This window comes from Lissotriton vulgaris, chromosome 12, assembly GCF_964263255.1.
Source record: "Lissotriton vulgaris chromosome 12, aLisVul1.2, whole genome shotgun sequence".
NCBI classification, from domain to species: Eukaryota; Metazoa; Chordata; class Amphibia; order Caudata; family Salamandridae; genus Lissotriton; species Lissotriton vulgaris.
In genome coordinates this window covers 781,593,720-781,614,425 of record NC_141700.1, presented here as the reverse complement: position 1 = coordinate 781,614,425, position 20,706 = coordinate 781,593,720, and the positions used below count along the sequence as shown (strand labels likewise).

At 44.9% G+C, this 20,706-nt stretch overlaps 1 protein-coding gene across 1 annotated transcript in view; it reads right to left on the bottom strand.

Annotated features, from left to right (window-relative positions):
* Nucleotides 1–6,369: 6,369 nt before the first annotated feature.
* The window catches only part of CHRNB1 (cholinergic receptor nicotinic beta 1 subunit), a 75,117-nt gene continuing 60,780 nt past the window's right edge, over nucleotides 6,370–20,706 (bottom strand). The window contains exon 11 of the mRNA XM_086946149.1: nucleotides 6,370–6,854. Coding sequence (XP_086802275.1) covers nucleotides 6,714–6,854 — 141 coding nt within the window. The 3' untranslated portion in view covers nucleotides 6,370–6,713. The remainder of the gene's footprint in view (nucleotides 6,855–20,706) is intronic.

Genomic DNA, 20,706 nt, shown 5'->3' with positions numbered 1-20,706 from the left:
TGTGTTTTCCTTGCTATATGAGAGATGATGTTTTGACGTGGCCTCTTGGATTATCCCCCTTAGAATGGCATTTTACTCTATGCCCCTCCTCTATGTAATATGGGATGATATACACTCCACACCTCGCTCCAAAAGATGCCATATTTGTACTTACTGTCGGTTACCTAACAAAATATCGAAACCCTAAATATTGTGGTAAAAAATATTGTCACAAATATCGAGCCCAAAAATATAGTTTTCCTTCACCTATAATGTAAATTACAAAAATATTGAAAAAATAGTTTAAAACTAATATAAAAAAATATACAAAAATATCGTTTTTAGGATATAAATATGTGTACATGTTTATTTACACTTATATAATGCAAAGCTAATATTAAAACAATATATGTATATGTACTTTTTTATGTAATAATAAAACAAGTGTATATATGTATATACACACACAATAAATTAAGAAACCATAACAAATAAACGGGAATACACTATAAAAATTACCAATTTAATTACACATTAAAAAGTAAACAATATAAAAGAATACATTTTACTAAAAATATATATTTCATATATTACTAATTAAAAAATATATAATTTTAAATACACAGAAACATAATAATAATAATAATATATTTTTAAACAATATGAACAAAACTATGACATTCTAAGAATAATACATATACTATTCTCACTCCAGTCTGTGCAACAACAGGGACAGCTTTGGACCAAGGAGGGGTAAAATTGGCCATTCACACTCCAGTCTGTGCGACAATAGAGAAAGCGTGGAACTCAGGAGGGGTACAACTTGCTATTCCCACTTCAGTCTGTGCAACAGTAGGGAAAGTACTTCACTTCAAATACAAACCTTATTTTAATGCAAGTATTCATTTAATAAAATGGTTACTATAAAATGTAATATATACATTACAAAAACAATTAAACAATGAAAATAATTAAACATTTTTTAAATAATATAAGAAACAAATATTATCTAATAATTATTTAATCGAATTTCCCTCGAATTTACCTAGCAATGCACATTTAACATATACATCTAAATCAAAAAATTATGATTATTTCACAATTTGCATGATTAATTACAATGAATGAATACATAATTTATAATGAATCAATTATTATTTCATTAGCTTCCCAACCTATACCTCTACAAACCCAATAACGCACACCTAAAATGTAATTTAAAAATGTATACTTATTACACAATTTACATAATTAATTAACACATAATTCATTAATATCTCAACAATAATTTATAATTAGTCAATTATTATTTAGTTAACTACCCACCCTATACCCCTACAAGCCCAAAAAGCCAGACCTGCATTATAAACTATTATTTACACAATTTACATACTCAATAATCAAATAAATATTTAATATTAAAAAAAATCTATAAATTAATTTTACTAAAATACAAACATCACAACCCGCTACAACACTATAAATTACTATTTTACAATTACATAAAAAATATAAATAACTTAAAATTACAAACTGTATTTAAAAACATTAACAGCAATTACACAAACAATATACAACATATAACATTTTAATATTTTTAAACACATAAAGAAAGTTAAAAACCAATATTTCGTACCTTAAAAAAAAGATATTTTTGTCAAAGATAGTTTTGCCCACAATGAGCCCGAATCACAAAGGTAAACTGAGACAAAAGTCTAACTTTATGACTTTTGGTATTCCCAAAAGGCATTTATGAGTGGTAAAGGTAGACTTTTGTGTCCGTTTAACTTAAGTTTTGGCCTTAATTCTAACTCACCATAAATTTTGTTAAACTGAGACAAATGTCTAACTTTACTACTCGTGGATGCCCTTTGTGAAAACCGAAAGTCCTAAAGTTAGACTTTCGTCTCAGTTTACCTTTGTGAATCGAGTCCAATATTTCTGTGTCACAATATTAAAAACTCGATATTTCTGCTTCTCAATATTTTTAACGCAATATTTTGTCCGAATACCCATACGGTTGCGAGCCTTCCATATTGACAGTGTTGGTCCATTGAGGCCGCCGTAATTCTGCTTCTCTCCTATTGAGCACTTATTATGCGGTAATTGATTACGCCCCCTGGCTATCCATTAGCCTTCTAGTATGTGTCACGGAAAGTCCCTTATACTTGCTTACTATGCATTTATTCTTTCGCATCCTTGATCCATTGTGTTGGGTGTTTTCTAACCTTCCTGGGTAACCTATGTGTGGGTATAAACTTAATTCTATGTTGCTGCTGATGCTTTCCCTTGGTGGATTTTAAGCACTACCCATGCAGTAATACTTACATTGCCCTCATTTGGGATTCATTTCTCGGCAGAAGTAGGTATAAATCATCCTCTTTATTTCTTAGCATCCTTCCTAGTAGGTTTTCCAGCCTTATATATTTCTTTACATTATTTTAGGTTCCTCAGGCCAGCCTCAGTCGCAATGAAACCTTCCTTGGGTCGAAACGCCTTTGACACTATAAAGTTCCTGATATTTCACAAAAGTGTCAATAGAAAACTTTGTGCCTGCTCTAATAAGACTGAACTATATGGGTGTTTGCTTATTAACATACCCTGGATTTTCACTCATTGTTTCTTATGTTTGGTTGTGGTTGTCACACCTTGGGGCCCCTTTGCACTTGCAATGTTCTAATATTCATTTTGAGATATGATGTATGTTGTGAATAAATTGACATTTTTACACACTGGAAACTGGAACAGAGGAGCCAGGTTCACGCCTTGACGTCCACTCCACATCCTTCGATTCTGGACAAATCAATTCATCTCCTCATGCCTAAAAAATGAATCTGACCTTGTGTAATGTAACTGGTGCCCATTTAAAGCACTCTAGAGCCTTTGTGCCAGGCTTACACTGTAAACAATTGCAAAAAGAAAAGGGTGTATGAAATTCAGTCTATGTTGCTAGTCTGTGTGCATGCCCTCTATGATGTAGTGAGGGTTCCCTGTGCCTGCTGCCCTGAGTTTCCAATGGATGAATGTTTTAGAGTATCAGAGACTGGAGTTAGTGGTGCTGCAGTTTGTCAACATTGCTCTTGACAGTGATTTGATGTCTGTGCACAAAGCAAGAGAAGCTGAAATAATGTTTACATTGACGCTATCTGTCTCGCCTGGTTCAGGTGCTGCAACCCTTCAAGTATTTTTTCTCTGCAATGTTCACTTTAATTGTCTTACGAACTCTATACGTCCTGCTTTCGATTTCCAAAAACATGTCAGGCCTGTATCAGGGTTCTTCTTCATCCTGCCACTGTTCAATGCTTGTTCTCCTCCTGAGTGCATCCACGTCTCTCTCCAGCGCCACTTGCAAGATGTGGTGACCTATTGAAGAACTTTTTTTCATCCATCAGAGAGATGTACATGGGGAAACGGTCACTACAACGCAGCTGTTTCCACGAGTAACCATAACCACCCATGTATTATAACGCATGCGTGGTTACAACGAAAAGCCTTTCCCACGCATACCTTTTACTACGAGATATGTAGTAAAGGCATGTGTGCAAAAGGTTACAAAGAAAGGGGGGGCTTGGAGGCGTCTCCCCCGCCAAAAAAAACAACGTGGGTTTAATGAAGGGGACTTGGGGGGGTCTCCCCCCCCCAAAAAAAAGAAACTCACCTGATTCCGTAAGATGAAGAAACTGAAGAGAAAAAATGTGGAGGCAATCAGCGTCAGTAGGGGAAACGGAAAGACACTTCCGTTTCCTCTTAACGTGGAGTGGAGAGGACGTGGAGAGGTAAGGAGGAATGAGGGAGTGGGTTCGCAGGGGAAAAATTCAAGGGTTAATAGTGATAGGAGATATCCTTTAACATAAAAATGCCAACAACATACATAGTTTCACAACGAAAATCGTTGTAAAAGTGTGCGTTAAAGGCATTTTCGTGGTAAAGGATATGCGTGGGGAAGGAACTTGCGTTGTAACTGAATTCGTTATAACATCATACAACCATGTCCATGAGCTTTTCCTTTTCATATTTTCGTAGTTTCTCTATTTCTTTGTAGTTCTGACCCTGTCACAAGACTCCGCTGTTAGGGATCTGTCTAAAGCCATAACGCAAATTAATGGGGCCCCCCTGCAGAATGTGATGCGGGACCCTGGCGTCTCCCAGATTGCACAGACATTCATTGATCTTGGGCTCAATGGGGGCCCACTGAACGGTTGGGCCCTTCCTACACTGCAGTGGCCTGTTTGACAAAGCAGAGCGGCTTTCCAGAGCATTTTACTATTTCTTGTTCCATGCCATTGCATGGAATCTGCAAGGCATGCAATGGCAATCAATCAATCATATCATTTGTAAAGCGCACTACTCACCCGTGAGGGTCTCAAGGCGCTGGGGTGGGGATTGCTGCTACTGCTCGAAAAGCCAGGTCTTGAGGAGTTTTCTGAAGGTCAGCAGGCTGGCTTAGAAGATGAGAAGGCCGCCTCCAAAACAAGAAACCCGTGGGGGGCCTCTACACCACGGGGGCTGTTGGGGCCTCCGTTATGCCTCTGGATCTATTTAAGGGTGGTGCCCAGCCACTTCCTGAAGAAGTACACTGTGTGGAGGCATTGGTGAGTTCTCATTGTACACACTGGGGTCAGTCATCCTTGTATCACGGGTCTGCGCATGTGTGGGCATTTTACATAACACAAACCTATACTGGGGTACATGACTGCTGTACAAGATCAAAAAGGCCAAGGGTATGATGAGGACTGTTTGACCAGGGGGAGAGAAGGGTCTGCAGAGTGGGACAGGGAGCATTCTGATGTATTGAATGTTAGTGTCCTTAGACAAGGTGCGCCTACAGCATCTTCCTGAACTGAAGAAGGGTGAGATGGTCCTGATGTGGATGAGATGCTCTTGTAGGTCCAGGAGGGGGTAGATGTTTTTGCATTATCTCATTCTTTTATGTCATCATTCCCAATTTGACAGTGTCCTGGCTGCGGCATGTCGAGAGCAGCTGCAGTTTCTGAGTTTATCGGCAAGAGAACCCGGGGTGATAATTGTGATCGGTTTGTAGCTGACATTGCTTGCCCTGGCGATGGTGAGAGCCGGTATAGAGAGCCAATGGAGTTCCATCAGGATAGGGATGATGGGGTAGAATTTCTTCAGGTCATTAATGAGGCAAGCTGATCAGTGGAGGGTGCCTTGCCGTAGGCTGGAGCGGTGTCTGGGAGACAGAGTGTTTTCGCCGTCCAGAACTGGGGTTTAGGGAGCCGTTCCACACTTTGCAGAAGGAAGAGTTTCACTTTCTTTAGTACGGGGAACTAGTACCATCCTGTCTTGGTCTTCTAGGTGCTGTGTTCCTCGAGGGGGAGATCTGTGTTGAGAGTTATCCCTGTGATCAGTAATAGTTGGCGGTTGAATCTATCCAGGTTCAAGTTGCTGAGCTAATTTGGACTAGTAGTTTATTGCTGTCTGAGACCAGGTAGAGTCCTTTTCTAGTAGCACTGGCTTCAGGGAGCTTAACCCGAGTATACTTGTCTTCAGCTTGACTACCTTTCTGATGGAAGTTCTATTTGTTCCTAACTTGTGGTCCTTCTCGAGTGGTGATCTTGTGTCTAGAAGCTCACTCACAAATCCTTTATCAGGTGCCACGATCCATTTTTGCCCAGTGTCTGGATGTGTACAGGAGATACCTTTTAGCCCCATTACACTAACAAACGAAGGGGCATATTAACAACAGCCAGCGATAATTTGCTTAGCGATAATTATATTATCGCAGACAATCCCTGGTATTTATCACCCTGGTAGCGCGTAATTAACAACGCGTTATTCAAGGGCGATAACAATTCCAGAGATAGCGAGGTCATCGCCCTTTTGCAGGGAACATCCCTGGTTTTCCAGCGATGTTCTCTTCAAAAGGGCGATAAACTTGCTGATACAACCCACAGGGTCGTAACAGCATAATCCACCCCCTATGTTGGGGATGGCTACGTCAGGATTTTAGCAAATGTCAGATTTTGGCAAAAACTGACGTTTTCGGCAAAATCTAATGTGTGCTAAAATCATGTGCGCTGCCTTGTAAATATCGCGATGTAAACATCAGCGATATTTGCAAGGTAGTCCATCTTGGGTACGCCCAGTAACGCCCACTTTGCATCTCATTGGAGATGCAAAGGGAGGCGTTGGGGAAAAGGGTGCTAACATGTGATTATGCATGTTAGAGCCCTCTTGTAAATAGGGCGCTGGTTTTATCTCCACGTTTTTGGCTTTGTAAATATGCCCCTTGGTGGCACCTTTTGGCACCATAATATATTTGAAAAATACTCACTCAAACTCCACTCCCACTGAACTTCAGAGTTCACCATGGCATCGACTCTAGAATTTATTCAAAGCGTAAAGAAAATGTACAAATGAGCCCATGGCTATTCTGTTGAATAGTTTCTTGTTTATTTTAAATAGTTTTATAATAATAATAATTTTAAGAAAAACCTGTGCTTCTGTTTGAGTATCAAACTTGTAAAAATCTGTGTCAGCCTCTGCAAGTGCCTCGACTCCAGGGCGACAATACCCAGGCACTTGGATCATTAAATATCCATCCGGGGTTGCTACCGGGACCACCGGTAGCAGCCGCCAGTTGCTCATTGTGTTACGATGAGCCCCTTCCAGGCGCGATCACTGATCATCAGCACCATGGTTGGAGATTGATGAGCCCCCTGAGTTCATTGCTGTACCCGGTTTCAATCTTTTCGACGTGGAGTGGGTAACAATCATGGGAACGCAACTTCAGGCGGGTGGTGGAAACTGGCGTCCAAGAAGATGGCGAGAGTGCCCAGACTGGTGAAGACGATGAATGTCCAGAGGAAGAGCCGGTCCACCACCATGGCCACATACCGCCAGTCGTCCTTCAGCTAGAGAGAAGAAAGAGAGCAGAATTGCCTTACAAACATCCAAAGACATCAAGATTAAGAGCCATCAATTAAAATGCCAAATGTTTCAACATTTCATAAGATTGCTTATCTTTCTTTTCTCACTCTAGCTTTTCCCTAAAATGGACAAAGTGGACCTTTTTTATACTGCAACGATTATGACTGGAGGGCTAATTGTGTCTCCTTTGATTTTACGCTTATTTTCACCACTGGTGGAATTAACATGCCAAAAATTACATATGTACATTATTCCCCATTTTAGAGTCAGCTTCTAAGTTACACTCAAAATCTAAGAGGACACCCAATGCTAATACAATTTGCACCAGGGACTTTTTGTGATCTGATTTACGTCTATCTACATGAGGCCCTCGAACTTACTCCATTTACAAAGGTTTTTTTGTATTTCATTCTTGAATTCTTTCTCTGTTTTAATATGTTGTTTCTCTTTCCTCCTCCATGTATCCACCATGTCTCTCTTTGTATCCTGATTATTGCCCTAGGCTGCTCTTTCTCACTCGTAATGCTGCTGTGTTCTGTTGTACTTATTCCCCAGCTCTCGCCTTTTTTGCGGCACAATAATCAGTTTTTCAAAGTTGTCCAAATGTCAGAGTTGTGAGTGACAAGTATCCAGCTCACGTGCATATGTTGCACAAAGTTAAGACTGGGTTTAACCAATTGCAGAAGATGTCATATGTGGATTAAAACTAGACGCAAAAACTACCAAACTCTACCGCACAGCCGAACAAAGCAAATGGGAAGTTTTCTTGCTTGAACATGGACCCTGGCTGACTTTTCATTGATGACTGAACTGTGTTTCTTGAGTTTGAAGGTGAAGCTATTTTCTAATCTTATTGAGTTGTGAAAGAACAGCACCAGCATCCGCCTTGCGGCATCTATCGATCGCTGTCATGGAAGGCGGACAGCAGTCGGCAGCCTGTAGTAGAGGTGTTTATCTGGGGACACTAAAAGCATGTTAATGTTCCTATGACACAAAGGTGTCCAAATTACATTCTTTGGCTGTGTCTTCAATGCCGAGGCAATTAGGGGCACAACTGTGGCCCACTCTTCTTCACAACATTTCTGCTCTAACCAGAGTGACCGAAGAAGGTCCTCTCCTAGGTTGGGTTTGAGGGACTAACAAACTAACCACCTGTTACCCGCCAAACAAACTAGCTACCGCTGGAGGACAACACACACAAGAATATTACCAGAATGGAGACAAAACATTGCAAGATGGACAAAAAACAGAAGGCAGGCCTTCATTTTCCATGCTCCTCCCAGGATCTGGAACAGCAAACCTTCAACATCAGGGTAGCACAGGCGCGCCTACAATTCAGGAAAAAAGCTGGACACATCTCTTCAAGGAACACCATCCCTGACATTACAGACGACCCTTAAACTCCCCCCTAATTATTGAAGCTTGCCAGGGGACCTGCTCCTTGTTCGGTGCTCTATTGCTCTAGAGCTCGATCCGTGCTCTACAAATTCAACACATGTTCACACACATTTTTGTACATAAGGGGACCTCGGAGTCCAACCTGGACCTCATCTTCAAGAGCTTGGATTTACGTACCCCTCTGTTGGTGCTTGAGCGGGAGCACTGATTTCTGACTAGTTTTGAACTTTTTGCCTTGGTTCGCAGTTTGATTCTGTTACAGCTCAATGGGTGATAGAATAAATGTACATATGCCTGATAGTCACAAACACTGTCCTTTGTTCCCTGTTATGGGAGTAGAAAAAGATACCAATTGTATATCTTAAGAACTTAAGAATCCATGAGCTCACCTGAGCGGTGTTGGGCGCCTTCAAATAGACAAGGCTGAAAGGAGCGCGATCACCAAAGTAAGTACCTTCTCGTGTAATAGGGATCGGTTTTTTCGTTCTGAGGAAGAAGGCCAAGGGGATGGCTTCTGAAACATGTCGACCTTGTAGTAGGTGACTCATTATAGTACACCATCTACACCTCCCTACTTTTACTATTCCCAGCCAGGGAAGACAATAAAGTATTTTCGTTCCACTAGCCAGAGAATTTTTATCCATCTCACATTTTCTTTTCACGATCCCACGCACTTCACACACTCACCAATCACTGAATAAAGTGCTCCTGCGTCTACGTAAGTCGTAGCACGCACCGTCCCGTAGATGGGCAGGAAGACCCCATTGATGAAGCATGACACTGAATCAGGGTTCAGTGTGTGAGGGGTATTTTACAATGTTTTGAAACATTGCCCTACCCACAAATTGAGAGAGTGAGCTCTGATTCTTCTGCATCATTTTTCACATAAGACTAGACACTTCGAATAAAAATAAAAATAGCAGCACACACATGGGTGCATATATATTCACATAATACATGGTAGAATCCCTATGTTGGATACAAGTTTCCATCCTAGTCAGGATAATGTTCACCAGCCCCTCACTAGTGCATCAACAGCTCCTCATTAGATACATTTAGATCTTAAGAATAATTCTCAGTGTCCAGATCAACCTCAGACACATTTTACTTGTTTTTCCTTAATGTTTTTCTTTTTTAAATAAAAAATTAACACTAAGGAAAAAATGCTTTAAAAACTTCACACACACACACAAAGGAGGCTCTCTTTAAAATTCTTCTTACAGCCAGGCTTACTTTGGCTGCTGGAAACTGGCACCGAAGTCAGTGTGTGAGCACTTGGAAAGATACCAACGTTGTTATCATGTTATGTTCCTGATTTATATCTGTTTTTTAACATCTTTGAGGAGTTCAAAGTTGGGGGCTCCTGATTACCAATCTGGAGGTCCAAGGACTGCCAGACTCGTTGGGGCGTGCCAATGACGGTCCAGCCACCGCAGCACCGGCAGTCCGGTGGCCATATTACAACTTTAGCAGTTAGAACACCATTGCACCGCCACAACAGCCATGGAACAGCGTTCCCTGGTGGTCCCACAGCGGACAGGGGCTCACAATATGCTGGAGGTGCTGTTATGGCACAACCATACATATTACAAGTTTTAGGACTGCCAGCGGTGTCCATGACGCCAGCGATATCATTGAGATTCTTCCTCCATGAAACTGCTGGCAGTCATGTAAAACAAGGGGGCCCTACAGGGTCCCATCGTACCCCATGCCTGGGGCTGCATGCAGAGGGGCACATGTTGTGCCCCACTGTGTTCATGCACCCCCAGTTCCAGCACTGCATGTACTTCATAGTCCACGCCGTTCAGGGATGTGCTGTGGCGGTCCTGCAGCAGTGTCTTTCAAAGGTGTACATAGGTGCCTTTGAAAGGCACTGCCACCATACCACCCTCCTGCCAGACCACAAAAACCTCATAAACCATCGGGCTAGCAGCGGCCCTGTTTGGCAGTCCTGGAGCGGGCTACCACGCTTGGCGTAGCAGCCCGATTTAGGATCTACAAACTTGTAATCGGGCCCTGAGTCTTTTTACCTTTTTCATGCAGATTATTTTCCCATAGTGGAGATGTTTTATTCTGAGTCTTGCAACAACAACTACTAAAATCACATTTATAAGTCAGATGGAGTGCGGGCACGGACAAGCATTTTATTTATTTTTCTGCATGATACTTGACTTTGGGAGCCCTTCTGTGAATGCCAACTTTTGTGTCAGTCTTTAAATGAAAGTGCAAGATTTTTTATCTCAGTTACAGCTCTGAGTTTTTTGGCTTCTACATCATTTGGCAATTTTCCTCAAGTCCTTCCGCTCTCTCCCATTTCCGCCTGGCAATCAGGTTTGGCACAAGGTCTCATTTTCGTGTTGACTTTTTTTGTACGTGGGAGGGCCCCGGCAAGGTGGAGAATATTTGCACCGTGGGCGTTGTTTGGCAGCAGATCTTATAATGTGCTACCTTGGACCCTTGGTCTTGGTCACCGCACCCTGGGTCTTGCCCTACTTCCATCATCTGTTTTTGAAGTACAAATCAGCGATTACTGGTTACTCCGGACACGGCTGGCCTAGCACCTACGGCACGTCTGATAGTTACATCCCAGTTCTAATAATGCAACTTACTTTAAAAAGTTGTGTGAAAATTAAAAAAATAAGTTTTAAATCCTGCCTCCTGCTATGGGGCATTTTGAAAACGTGAGTTACAGAGGTGGCAAAAGAGTGGTTAGATCTCACTTTACAAAGCAAGGTCATGTATTTGTTTAGCTAACAAAGGCACAGGTTTTATTGAAGATTGAATACTTCCATTGTACACACTTACTACTGCGAAGGCATATGTTCTCGATCGGATGCATTCTTACCATCAAATACACCATTATTAGAATGAACAAGCACCTCTTATTTAGCTAACAAAGGTGTCCTCATTCTTGACTAATCTGAACCAAACTTTTCTAAAAAGAAAAATGTCGGCGACCTTTGGTCGTTCCTATGTAGAGTGAACGATTGGTTAGATCTCACTTTACACAGCAAGGTCAGGTTTTGGTCTCCCTTGTGTGAGGATGCGGTAGCACATGCGCTCTCGCTTGCAAGACTCTTGTGTGTCTAATAATAGGCTTGGAACCCACCCATAGCTCAGCATTCATTCGCATCATTGTTGCACTTCTTTGCTTCCTTTTCATTGGGCAGCGCTTGCCGTGCGTCACTTCCTTTTCTTGGTGCACAGACCAAGTACAGATGAATTACTTTTGATTAGTGAATTGTCCGCTGGCTTTCAGTTGCATGCCCGTGAATTCAGGTACTATTCCTGCTTGTTTCTTCTGAAATTGACACCTTCCGTGCGTCGAACGTTCAGCGCCCAGTGCTGAACGTTCGAATAACGAATGCTGACCCGTCGGCCAACGGTCGTGCGAAGCACTGGCAAGGTAGTGCTCGTGACGACCGTTGGCCGACGGCAGCACTTAAAGGGTTAATTTCTACGCATTCATCACAGTTCTCATGTTGCTACTTAGAGTCGGAGTATGAGTATGGCGTTCCTCCCACAGAGCACCACACCTGCCCTTCGGAGAAGGACCACCACACCCATCCACACACCACCCGCCAGATTAGGAGTATAATCCTGATCTGGCAGGTAGAGCAGTGGCAGACCCACGGTGGTGCCTTTCTAAGGCGCATGACAGAGCCTTAGAAAGGCAGCGACATGAGACAGCAGCAATATGTTCTTGCACGGCATGGAATACACCATGTCATGCAATCCTTGCTGTGCAGGAACTGGGGTGCAAACATACAGGAGCCCAACACGAGCCACCATGCCTGCACCCCCAGGACCAGAGGCAAGAGACGGCCTTGAAAGGGCCCCCTGAGTTTTCTCACCATTATGCTTTCCATGGCGGGCTTGCCACCATGAAAATTATGGTGGTGAGGCAACTTGTAATATGCTCTGTGGTGCCGCAGAGGCATATTGACTCACGAATTTCCATCGCGCTAGCGCTTGGCAGCAAGGAAGGCTGCTACAAGCGTGTCCCTGCATTTCTACACGCAAAATTGTTTTTAGATCGTTTTAAAATACTTTAATTAAATGTAGCATAGTGTAAGATTCACTTGCTGTGTGCTGTGCTCGCTTACTCCCCGGTCCACCGCAGCTTTTAGCGCTGTTTGATGTGGAGGGAGGCAAGCAGCACTACTTCCTGGTTGCTCCATTGGAGGCGGCCATACTTGGTGGGTTGACGCGCTAGTCTCCCACTCCGCCCTGACTACTAAAGGGCTGGCTTGAAGCGCGCGTGTAATTGACTCACGAATTTCCATCGCGCTAGCGCTTGGCAGCAAGGAAGGCTGCTACAAGCGTGTCCCTGCATTTCTACACGCAAAATTGTTTTTAGATCGTTTTAAAATACTTTAATTAAATGTAGCATAGTGTAAGATTTACTTGCTGTGTGCTGTGCTCGCTTACTCCCCGGTCCACCGCAGCTTTTAGCGCTGTTTGATGTGGAGGGAGGCAAGCAGCACTACTTCCTGGTTGCTCCATTGGAGGCGGCCATACTTGGTGGGTTGACGCGCTAGTCTCCCACTCCGCCTAACCTACTTAGTCCCTCGCCCAATCGCGCAGCGGGAGCGCCGTAGACGCGCCGGAGAGGCGCCAGAGAGAAGCCAGTCTGCGCCAGTCCGCGTCCAGACGCTTCCTGCTACCTGCGGTAAGACCTGCCCACCATGGCTGGGGCTGTACCTTTGGTGGTGTATGACAGTTCCACACTCCATGCCCTACGTAATGCCACTAGCCCGGCCTGTGATCACCTGGCTCTGCCTGCTCTTTCAGAGTTCATTTGCAAACACTGTAACTGGACGCCCTCAATTCGCGTCAACCGACGCCCATTTTCCGTTCAGGAGTGGAGAATGTTCCTACTAAACTGTAGGTCTTTCAATAAACACCAAATTGAATTACGTTTACTGATTGAGGAGCTTAATCCCCACGCCCTTTTCCTAACAGAAACCTGGCTTCAGGCAGACAGCGATCCGACCGTTGTTGGAGCCATCCCTCCAGGATTCACTCTTAAGAGACTGGATCGCCAAACTGGGAGAGGTGGTGGATTGGCTATTGTCTATCGGGACAATTACAAGTGCCGTACCACCCCTTTCATGTCATCGACTTGCGAAAGCCTTCAATTTTCGCTAGAACTCTCCCCTACTACCACCTTCTCTGGTATTCTCATCTATCGCCCTCCCGGCGCCCTCACTGACTTTATTACTAAGATCACCGAGTTGGCGGCCAGTGTCATCTTATCTTCACCTAATCTGACCCTGCTGGGGGACCTTAACCTGCACTTTGATGACCCTCTTGACAATGCCGCTAACTCACTCCGTGCCAATTTCCAAGCTTTGGACCTCTACCAAAAGGGTTTCCTTGCCACGCACAATAGAGGCCATCTTCTCGACACGGTCTTTAGTAATATCAATGACATCACAGTGGAGACCACTATCCCTTTACCTTGGACGGACCATTTTGTGATACCTTTTATCTGGCGCACTAACACGCTTCCCTCTGCCTATTGTCCTGCCAAACGCCAAGCTAGGAAATGGTCCTCTCTCCCCATCCCTGCATGGGAGGCTGCCTTGGCTAGAGACCCTCCGGGGAAGGTGACGCATGCCAACGCAGCAACCAACAATTTTGACGGCTGGATCACCTCTACACTTGATTTGGTCCTTCCCGCTCAAAATAATAATCTCATAAAAAAACCAAAACCAGCCCCATGGTATACCCCCGCACTTAGGAGTATGAAATTAGTCTGCCGCAAGCTGGAAAGAGCCTGGAGACAGGACTATTCCCAAACTAAGAAGGACGAATATAGAACCAATATCAGGCTATACAAACAGGAGCTAAAAGTAGCTCAAACCTCCTTCTACGATAGCAGAATTCAAGCAGCAGCTAATGCCCCTAGGGAAATTTTTAAAATTTTGAAATCTCTTGTCTCCCCCCCAGTTGAATGCCCCGAAATTGAGGGCGCTCAAAACCGCTGCAATGATCTGGCTAACTTCTTTTCTCAGAAGATTCTCACAATCTACTCCTCATTTGAGGACTCTAATAATGAGATGGAACTCCCTACTCCTCCAACCTTTGATGCCTTGGCCTCTTGTAGGCTAGACACTATTCCTCCCTTGGACGCCCCAGCACTGGATAAATTGACTGTGAAAGTCACCTCTGGCTCTCCCAATGATCCAGCACCCCCAAACACCCTCAAATTGGCGATGGATACGATCCGCCCTATTATACTGGATGTCCTTAACACCTCCATCTCCTCCAACTCTGTTCCCCCGACATGGAAGTGCGCAATGGTTAGAGCGCTGCTAAAAAAGCCCAATCTCGACCAAACCAATTTAGCTAACTACCGTCCCATCTCCTTGCTCCCCTGGTTGAGCAAACTGCTTGAGAGGCACGTAAACAACATCTTAACGAACTATCTGGAGTCAAACAGTCTCCTGCGTGCCTCTCAGACAGGGTTCCGTCCGCGACATGGGACGGAAACTGCACTTCTAGCGGTCACGGAAGAAGCAAGAGCTGTGTTGGACCGGGGTGGGAAAGTCGCCATTATTTTACTGGACCTGAGTGCCGCGTTCGACACGGTGAACCATGTCACGTTGTTGCAGCGACTAGCGGACATGGGCGTGTCGGGCGCGGCCCTGGAATGGCTGACGTCTTTCTTGACCGACCGGTTCTTCCAGGTCTTCGAGGGTGAGGCAGTATCATCTAAACATTCTCTCAGGTGTGGGGTTCCTCAGGGCTCCTCCCTGAGCCCCACCCTGTTTAATGTTTACATGGAGCCTCTAGACAGAATAGTCCAACCCTTCGGTGTGCGTATCGTCACCTACGCGGACGATACCCAACTGGTGGTCTCTTTAGACCACGCGGAGGGTTCGTCCCACACCTTAGGTCCCTGTCTAGAGGCGGTCGCCAGATGGATGCATTCCTCCTGTTTAAAGCTCAATGGAGAGAAAACAGATGTCATGCTGCTGGGTAATTCTTCCCCCTCTGTCTTTACATCCATCTGGCCACCATGTCTGGGTGAGCCTCCGACTCCCAAGCCCCAGATAAAGAGCCTGGGGATCTGGCTTGACCCAGCCCTGAATTTTTCAGTACAAGCCACTAAGATTGCAGCCACCTGTTTTGGGTTGATGAGGATGCTGCGGAAGGTGCTCCCTCTGCTCCCTTTTCAGGCCAGGAGGATTCTTGTCCAGGCACTGATATTGCCGCGCCTGGACTATGGGAACTCTCTTTTTTTGGGAGCCCCCTCCTTTGTCACCCAAAAGCTCCAAGTCACCCAAAACAGTGCGGCCCGCCTCCTCTACAATCTTCCTCGCCGACAGTCAGCCAGGGATGCCTTAAGAGAGCTCCATTGGCTCCCTATTGCGGCGAGAGTGCAATTTAAATCTATGTGTATTTTACACAAGGCCTTCCATCACACTGGTCCCGCAATCTTGCAGACTTTGGCCACCCCCTACCTGCCTGGACGTTCTCTCCGCTCTGGCTCCCTTCAGCTGGCCACCTCCGTCAGAGTCAAGAAGGCTCGATGGGGTGGTCGCTCTTTTTCACATAACGCGGCCAGGCTCTGGAACGCCCTCCCCCCATCTCTTCGGGAAATCACCAATCATCTTGTTTTTAGGAAAACCCTCAAAACACACCTGTACGCAAAAGCACACTGATCTGCCCTGCGCATGCAATAATAAAGAGTAAGTCATGAGCGCTACGAGGCCTCCGGGTAGATAGCGCTTTACAAGTGTAATTTAATAATAATAATAATAATAATAATAATAATAATAATATTGCAGCATCTGACCGCTGCAACACTGCTGTGGGATCCCAGATCCCCAGCGGTTGCAGCGGTACAGTGACTGTCCAACCGCCAAAGTCATTATACAGTGGGTCGACTGCCAGTCCGCCGTTGCACAGACTGAGCAGTAAGGTGGTCTAATGGACCGCCATTTGCAATCGGGCCCCAAATGTGAAGCGACACCATGAAGTTTCTATTTCTGTCTATTGCTCATCGTCTGCTTTGTCATATTATTTGTTAGCCATTTGAACAAAGACTTGACGTGGTTTGACCATTTAAGAACCACTTTAGCACTCTTGCCATGTTTACTCTTCAGTTTCACAGGTTTTGATAAATGTCCCTTGACTCTGTTTTGGACCAAAGGCCCGTTCTTCTTTATTCATTCTTTCTTTTTCGTTTAAATCTTAAATCTTCATGTTGGCAAATCTTAAAAGGACAGAATTGGAGATTGAAAATATTTCACTGATTGGGTAGATTATGGTAGGAAATGTATATACCAAATAGAGGGTATTATTAGCCATCTAATGCCCGATGGTCAGTGCAGATACTTCGAACATTGCTGTTTTCTGTCCTTACAGGGCGTAAAAGGAAGGAGTTATGCGACCCTCTGTGCGGGATGGGCTTTTTTAATCTGTATATTTTTCACTTTGACGTCACACCTTTATCTTCTAGAGTCCAAAATTATTACTGTGACCTGACATCATGCTTCCATAACAACGTCATTCTGGCATTTGGTATATTTACATTTCCTGTAGTCATTAGCTAAATTACAGGATTTTTTTGTTGCTGTTGGACATTTCATGGAGCCGTGCACGTAATCTACAATTATGTAAAATAAGCGTCAGTTTTATGTTTGATTTTATGGTTCTTGTTCATTTTCTAGGTGCAACCCTACATAGTGATTATGTGTCTTACTGCATTTTGAGGCTTCTCTGGAAAGGTTTGTGCTGTTGAAGCCTGCACCATATGCTGCACTTTTAATTTGTTCTCCTCCCACACCCTCCCGTCCTATTTTTTATCCCCTCTCCCACCCAGCCCTGCCAAGTGTCACGCATCAGGTGTTAGACTAACGCATTTCAGTGTGGCGGTCTGTATAAGCACACTGAAATGAGAAAGTCACGCATATTAGCCCCTATGCCTGATTGTCAAGCGCAGCCGGTCTGAATATTGGCTGTTATTATAACACTGAGCAAGTGGCACAGGCAGGGAAGGCAGCGTGCGTTGCACGCTGCTCAGCAGACTTATTGGGGGTCAAGGCAGGCTGAGCCCGCCTCGCCACAATGTAACACTGGATTCTCATTCAAACACCACGCACTGCATATTTGACTGACGCCAAGTCAGTGCCTGCCAATGGGTACCTCCGAGACATGGGTGAGGTCAGGAGTCAGATAGTGAGTTCTGTCAGACTCACAGTCATGGGTTGTTAACCCCTTAAGTGCTGCTGACGGCCAATGGTCGTCAGCAGCGCTACCTCCCCAGTGCTGCGCACGACCATTGGACGTCCATTCAGCACTGGTTCCAATGGACAGCGCAGCACTGGGGAGGGATGTTTACACGCAGCTAAGGTGTTAAGAAGGCTGCTGCCTTCCCATGGCGTGAGCAGGGGCAGTTCAGTAGGCTGCATCTTGAGCTCACGGCGCTGCAGTAATAATGACCGGGACCCCTGCAACTGAGAGCCGGCCGAGTGAGCCTGATGCGGGCGGCTGGCACAAAGCGAAGCGAGCCAGGTGGCCGACATGTACGTGGAAATGCAGCTGCTCTGGATGGCCCGGGGGCAGTCGCAAATACAAGCAAGTGTGTGCCTAGGTGGAGTTTAAGTCAGGTCAGGAGCATTAAAATCATTCCAAGTTCAAGTTAGTTGTGGGTAATAAAGTTCAAAATTATATGCTTCAGCTTGCCTTGCCTTCCTCCAAGTAAGTTCCATGGACACATGACACACGCACTTGCAGCCGCACACAGACTTCATTTGACTTCAGGTACACGCACTTGTGTGCTACAGCTAACAGAGAGTCGACATCTCTGATGTTTGCTGGCCCACGACATGCATGAATGAATGATCATCTGCAAAATGTATTCGGTCGGAGCCTGCCAGCGCCTATTATTTCGCACTGCGCATGACTGATGAAAGGATCGGTGATCGGAGGGAGCCGTGACTTCACTTTTCGAGTCAACTCGAACAATTAAGACCAGCTAATTCAAGTGTACCACATGTCTGCACCGAGTGCAGCTTTTATTATTTACACAAATTAACACGCAATAGACTTTATGACCGTCAGCACACACACTTTTCTATTAAGTGAGGAACAACCATGAGTGCCTCCGCCTCGCTCTCCTGAGGCTTGTATAATACCCAGCGCAGTCTGCAGTGGGTGCCGGAGCGAGTCCAAGGCAGTTCCTTGTGTCATAGTGTTTCGTCTCTGGGCAGGAGAATCCCAGGGTTTAAATAAGGGAGTGAAACCACGATTCAGTGTTGCAGGACTTTTCACTGAACCCTGGTAGGCAACAGAAATAATGCAGGGTGTAGCCTTGGACAGTGTCATGTATGTGCATGTAACTTGCATGATCGAGGTAACTATTAGCGGCGCTACTACGTGTCTCTCGGACCTCCTGAAAGTGCTAGACGTCCTTTCTCCCCCCCACAGGAGCAGCAATCTGAGGGACAGCCCCGGGCACCACAAGCTCTAGCTACACCACTGCCAAGGCTTCTTCATTGCTTGATTTTGATCGCAAGAACATGTCTCTCATAGTCGTTGAAATGTAATTAATAACCACCCTCTCGTCTCTGTTTAATCCCCCATCCCAAATGACGGAAGGAAAAAATAGCACTATGAAAGGCCATTGCTGATTGCTTCCCAGGGCTCTATTTAACCGCCCCATGATCCCCTTTCTTCACCCCACCCGATTGCCGAAGCCAATATATAGGTCGTCCAAAGGTGCGCCCTATTGGCCCTGCCATTGATTGCTTGTGTGGGGAATAAAGTTGTCCTCCCTCTTAAATAATCTGGACATAAACATTCCTAAAAAGAAAAATTCAGGCGACCTTTAATGGTTCCTCCAAGGTTTTATATGGATGGATCATGGGAAGAAGGGCAGAGGGGGTTGAGGCAGAATTATAGCGGTCGCAGACTTGATTCCGTGATCTGTTGTAGGGAGATTCACCACAGAAAAACAACAGGGCTTCTTGGCGCCATTTTTGCATGCAGAACATATTTTCTCTATGTGTGTGTTTTTTAATTTGTTGTGAATCAGTTTAGTAGATTTGGTTTTAATGAAAAATGTATAGCTCTTGGGAAACCACTAGGAGTCTGCAGTGGCCCCCAGACTCCTTTTTTTTTTACATGGAAGCCAAATGGTAGTGAATCTACGCACACTCTGCTCTATCTGGAATTTTAGGAGGTCTGTAGTACTTCAGGAATACTTTGTTGTGGTGAGTGCTTGCCTAAGGGCATCGGAGGCAGAAGTGGCAAAGAGGCAGGGTGGGCAGCCCCTAAACCTAGGGTGGGTGTGTTTTTCTTTCTCTTGCTCTTGGGAAATGTCTGATGAGAAATAAATAGGTGCCAGTCCCCAAAAAGAAGTGTAGGTGGCTCCCACCGACAATCACCAGCTCAAAGACACTGGAGACCAAAGAAACAAGGTGGTGGAAGGAATGCGTGTATTAATCACAGCCACTGGTGGTTGCTCGGCCACAGTCTAGCCTATCATTTTTCACCCACAATGCCACTCTAACAGTGACCTGCCATATAGGTTTCCATTGAGGCTGTCCTCCACAAGCTCCTAAATGACTCACCCGTCTTCCAGCCATCCCCATCCAAAGCATTCAACTCAGAAACTGTTTTATAGCAAAAAGTATGCAACAGGAAAGAGGTGGACATAAGAGTAAGGAATAGCCCATCCTCCATGGCTGCATTGGCTTTGTCCCTAAATCAACCGACTAGGTGCTTTGACTAGATGTGCTTGCAAGGCATTTGCTGCATGCATGTACAACAGTGTATGGTACCTCCTGGAATGGCAGAACATGTAGTGGGCAAAACTCTGCGAACTCCGCCGGCGGAGCGGAATTCTTTGCCCACTCCGCACAGAGAACGGAATTCCTGAAAAACTCAGTGAAGTGCTACGGAGCAGAGATTTTTCTCCTGAGCAGCTCGCTAATGTTAAGTTGGCGAGTGTTCAAGAGAAATAAATCACACGCTAAACCTCCTTCCAGTGAGATTTCTCAATGTGGGCAGTCGTGGCTAGTCCCGATTGCTCGCGTTGAAAGATCTGCCGCTCACACTGAGGAAGCTGCCACTTGAGTCGAATGTCTACTCGAAGGATAGAAAGCAGCTACGTCTTCTTGGGCAATGCATAATGCCATTTGTGTTGATTTTACAGTGCAGGAAAAACTCCTGGCACTAAAAAATCAGCGCGTGTTGTGCGACTTAAACCCTGCGACTGGCAGAACTCTGCAGTAGAGTTTTTTCTTGCACTTTGCAGAGTTCCGCAGAGTAAAACTCTGCAAACTCCGCCCAGGATTAAGAAGACGGTGAGAGTTCACAGTAATTGGAGTGTGGAGTGAGAATGAGCTCTACAAGAACAAAGTCTGATCGGCCAGTAATGTTTTTTCTCTCCTTCTCATCAATTTCTTTCTAGCCGTTAAT